We start from the raw sequence: 4,985 nt of genomic DNA on the forward strand, positions 1-4,985 counted from the left end.
GATCTCTTTCCCACAGTGACCTCTTGTGAGTCCGAAGGCCGATCAGCCTTTCTTATCATCTCAGCGATCCTGTTTTTTTCATCCGCAGTAATGCCGCCCTAGGACCCTCGCTCGGATCCCCTGATAAAAACATGACGAAGCTTTCTGCTGATATAAAGGAAGCTCAACACCACTTAAGAAGAAAAGTCTTGACTGAGTTTTTTTAAATACAACTTTGGGGTTATTTTAAAAGTTTAATTTACTGTCCAGACAGACCCCAAGATATTTATATGACTGGAGAAATTCTATCTGCAATATAACCTCCTGCTTCCTCCTGAAATCAATAACCAAGTCTTTGGTCTTTCCAAAATTTAGTTTTAAGAAATCTTTATCACACAAGGTCACAAAAGATTCAACCTCCTGTTTCTAGCCCAGGTCTTTGTCTCGGGTAAGAAGACCAACCAGGGCAGTGTCATCTAGGAAACTGGAAGGGTTAGCATTAGGACTTGTTTCAAGGGAGTTTCCTTGTTTCCTTGGCCTGAGACCAAGGAATGGAGTGGACGGACATTATGACTGATGACTTCTGGCGCACAGAGGATCCTGGGAGTCTGAACAGTGTTAAAGACGATGCGAACAAAACAAAATGTACATGACTAACAGCAGTAAAGAGAGTCACATGGTGGTGTGGACACGGCTGAGCTGTCTGCGGTGCCACCAACATAACGTAGGGTTGGGCGGGGGGGCGACCCTCTGGGCCCTATTCCACGTACGTGGTTTACTGATATAGCTGGATAACTTCCAGGATAAGATGACGTAGATCTGGATTTTCGGTTGCACGATGCCAGTTTAGATCAGTCACCATAGCAACACATCGAAATCGCGGCGATCTGGAAGAACTCTCTCCCTATAAAACTAATATATAACTAACTTCATCAATGAGGAAGGGAGCTGCGTTTCGTCCGGTGGGAGTGGCCAACTTATCCAGTGAACTTTCACTAAACCTGCTCCCGACCAGGTTAGGCGATTTCGATGTGTTGCTATGGTGACTGATCTAAACTGGCTTCGTGGAACCGAAAATCCAGATTTACGTCATCTTATCCTGGAAATTATCCAGATTATATCAGTAAACCACGTACGTGGAATAGGGCCCTGATCTTATGAAGCGATATCCACAGAAGCAGGAGGCTATAATAAGAAATAAATATATGTATATATACATATATATATATATATATATATTCATACTATGTTGAATTATATATTTATATATATTATATAACGATGTATTGTATAATATATTTTATATAATACATAAACTGGTTCCCAGCCTTCTTGGTGCTGGTTGTTCAATCAACACGTAAGCCCCGCCCCCTCCCCTCTCATTGGCTGTGTGCAACTTCTCCCTCCCGGCTGTATTCCCCGTGGACCTGGTCAGTGAGTTCAGACCGCCTGAGGACCCGCAGCACCAGCACCCGGACAAGGACCAGAACCAGGACCAGGACCCCCAACATGGGTGAGTTCCCTTTAATCTGATGATTATTAATGTCTATCTCCCCCTCCCTTTCTCTCTCTCTCTCTCTCTCTCTCTCTCTCTCTCTCTCTCTCTCTCTCTCTCTCTCTCTCTCTCTTTCTCAGTGCTTTTGTCCTGGCTCTTTTCCTGAAAAGATCTTATCCGCTGCAGAGTCTCACACCGCCAACAGTTGAAACTTGTATTTAGTTTTATGCGTTTTGTCGACTTGTGAAGAAAATACATGTAAATATAATATAACTACATGTTCAGAGTTCAGAGAATACTCTGAATCTTTAATTTTAACTCTTAAATCCACTTTGATCTCAGGTAGAAAAAGTTTGAAAAGTTTTTCTTCATGCAGATTTTAATTCATCCAAAAATATGTATGTATTAAAAGTAATGAAAACAAATAAATATGTTGAGAAAAACACAAATATTCATCTTTTAAAAAAAGACAAAACTAATATTCAACACTTCTCTACACAATCATTGCAGCTCAGAGAGCTGTTCCTTTAAGTGTGAGTGTGTGAGTGAGTGTGTGAGTGAGTGTGTGAGTGTTATATAACGGCCAAAGGTCACATTAGTACAAATAAATCATTGAATTTATAACAAATAAACTATCAGGATCAGTTCTAGATCTGATACTTTAAATCTGCTCAACAGTCACAAAAATACATGATAAAATACATAATAATCCTATAAAATATAAAATGTGTATCGTGAGTACTTTGTTCTTGAGTACTTTTACTGAAGTGAGGTTGCGGATTAAGTACTTTTACTTTTTCACAATCGGCTCTGCAGCGTTTCTGTTTAATCATCAATCTGAACTTGGAAAAAAAAAAAAAGTGCAGTGAAAGTCGCTCACCTCAAAGCTGAACTCCAGAGTGTGTACTTGTACTGTACTCGGTGGGGAAGTACTCAGACCTGAGCAGTAGTTGTAGGAGTAGTGCATTCTCTCTCCTGACCACCAGGGGGCGGCGACTGGTTGTATAGAAGTCCATGCTTCATGTGTTAAAGCTGCATTCTCTCTCCTGACCACCGGGGGGCGACTCCTCTGGTTGTATAGAAGTCCATGCTTCATGTGTCAACAGACCATAAACGTCTATAAATTGTGTGGGTTTCATGTGTTTTCTCAGCCAGCTGTTCAGGATGTGGACCAGGATACCGCAGCCCGCTGGACGCCATGAAGGGTGAGTCTGTGTGTACATGACAGTGGGCCGTGTGTTTTAGACCGTGGCCTTCAGCACCGTATCGTCCATATCGGGACCGGAGCAGTCCACATGGCGTTCATACAGACCGTCATGTGGACAGCGGACACTCTCTCTGCAATACGGCCATTTTATTGCATTATTACGGGCATGAAGGGTGGTCACACGAGGTGTGTGGACCGACCTGCGCAGCTATTTTAACCACTTTGACCAGCCAAAAAATATTAAATTATTTTTAAAAGGTTCACAAAGGTTATGGTATTGTAGCAATTTAAATGAAGTTAAACTTGTACGTTGTGTCCTTCTGCAGGCCGGCGGGAACAGATCGTCTACCTTCCTTGTATTTACCGTAACACTGACATCATGAAGCCAGACTACCTTGCCACGGTGGACGTGGACCCGGAGTCCTCCACCTTCAGTCAGGTAGATCCAACCTTCTTCTTCTTCTTGTTCTTCTTCTTGTTCTTCTTGTTCTTCTTCTTGTTCTTCTTCTTGTTCTTGTTCTTGTTGTTCTTCTTCTTCTCCTCCTCCTCAGTGTATCTCTTCATCTTTAAGTCATGGTTCTTGTCTCTCAGCAGTTTTCTCCTCTCGCTGGAAGTAGTTTTCCACGTCGACGTCTCGCTGTCGTTTCATCTTTGTGTTCGTCATCTTCGTCTTCTTTCTTCAGGTTTTTATTGTCTCTGACTGTTGATTCTGGTATTCTTCTGTTAAATAATACTATTATTATATTATAATATTATTATTATTATTATTATTATTATTATTATTATTATTATTATTAATTGCTCTTCTTCTTGTTTTGCACAAAGTATCGAAGGCATTATTATTTAAATCCTTCATTTTACAAACTGCTGTGACCTTTGACCTTGGACCTGGCAGGTCATCCACCGCCTGCCGATGCCGAACCTCCGTGACGAGCTGCACCACTCCGGCTGGAATGCCTGCAGCAGCTGCTACGGAGACGCCTCCAGGACCAGAAACCGTCTGATCCTCCCGTCGCTCATCTCCTCCAGAGTCTACGTGATTGACGTGGGGACAGACCCCCGAGCGCCGCAGATCCATAAGGTACCAGATCCTCCAGGGGGCGACTCCTCTGGTTGTATAGAAGTCTAGCTTCATGTGTTAAAGCTGCGTTCTCTCTCCTGACCACTAGGGGGCGACTCCTCTGGTTGTATAGAAGTCTAGCTTCATGTGTTAAAGCTGCGTTCTCTCTCCTGACCACTAGGGGGCGACTCCTCTGGTTGTATAGAAGTCTATGCTTCACGTGTTAAAGCTGCGTTCTCTCTCCTAACAACCAGGGGGCGACTCCTCTGGTTGTATAGAAGTCTATGCTTCATGCATCAAATCTACTTTGATCTCTGTGAGAAAAGGTTTTTCTTTAGGAAGACTCTTATAGGTCCTAAAATATGGATGTGTATTAAAATTAAGAAGAAATATAAAGAAATATGTAAAGAAAAAGACAAATATTTATCTTTTTAAAGGAGACAACTAATATTCAACACTTATTCAAAAACAGTACACAGTATTTGTTGTGGTACTTTTACTTTCACAGTGTCCTTATCCACCTGCAGGTGGGCGGAGCCTGCAGGTGATTGGCTCTGCAGCATTTCTGTTAAATCATCAATCTGAACTGGGAAATAAACAAATAAGTGTTCACCTCAGAGCTGAACTTCAGAGTGTGTACTTATACTGTAATCGGGGGGAAGTACTCGTTCAACATGAAGGGATGTTTGAACCTTTACGAACATAAAACGTTCAGCACTAACATGAGCTGGAAACACGTTCCATGACTTATTTTTTTAGGTCAGGTTTTCACAGGTGTGTGTGTGCGTGTGTGTGTGTGTGTGTGTGCGCGTGCGTGCCTGCGTGTGTGCCCGCACGCACCCTGGAGCGTAACGGGCGAATCACAAAGACGCCCCTATGTATATAAAAACACTCTTTGAATATCAGTCAGAGAGCTGAACATAAACATTTATAGAGAAGCAAAATTTGTTGTTTTAACAAGGAAGAGGAAGAGGAGGAGGAGGAAGAGGAGGAGGGTTCATCCTGAGTTCACAATGATGATGAACACAACCAGCTGTTCTTTCACTAACTGGACATTGGGTGTTGTGGGGAATGAAGAATGTGTCTCTGCTGAACTCATCAAACTGAGACTTTAGAGATTTGGAGGCTTTTGATTCCTTCTCAACAGCATGCTAACATACCAACAAGGCTAACAACATGCTAACCCAGCTAACAGAGCTAACAGTGTCCAGACAAGGAGAAGCTGTGACAGCTTCCTCAGGTCT

At 42.5% G+C, this 4,985-nt stretch overlaps 1 protein-coding gene across 1 annotated transcript; it reads left to right on the forward strand.

Moving 5' to 3' along the window:
- Positions 1 to 1,336: 1,336 nt before the first annotated feature.
- LOC137792761 (methanethiol oxidase-like) lies at positions 1,337 to 3,762 on the forward strand (the record flags this gene model as incomplete). Its single annotated transcript, XM_068588470.1, has 4 exons — positions 1,337 to 1,492; positions 2,626 to 2,679; positions 3,008 to 3,120; positions 3,577 to 3,762. Coding segments are annotated over exons 1-4 (357 nt in total), but the record flags the coding sequence as incomplete, so codon positions are not given.
- Positions 3,763 to 4,985: the final 1,223 nt, after the last annotated feature.

Source organism: Clinocottus analis, unplaced genomic scaffold (genome assembly GCF_023055335.1).
Source record: "Clinocottus analis isolate CAN_PGR_092001 unplaced genomic scaffold, fCliAna1.0.p SCAF_212, whole genome shotgun sequence".
NCBI classification, from domain to species: Eukaryota; Metazoa; Chordata; class Actinopteri; order Perciformes; family Cottidae; genus Clinocottus; species Clinocottus analis.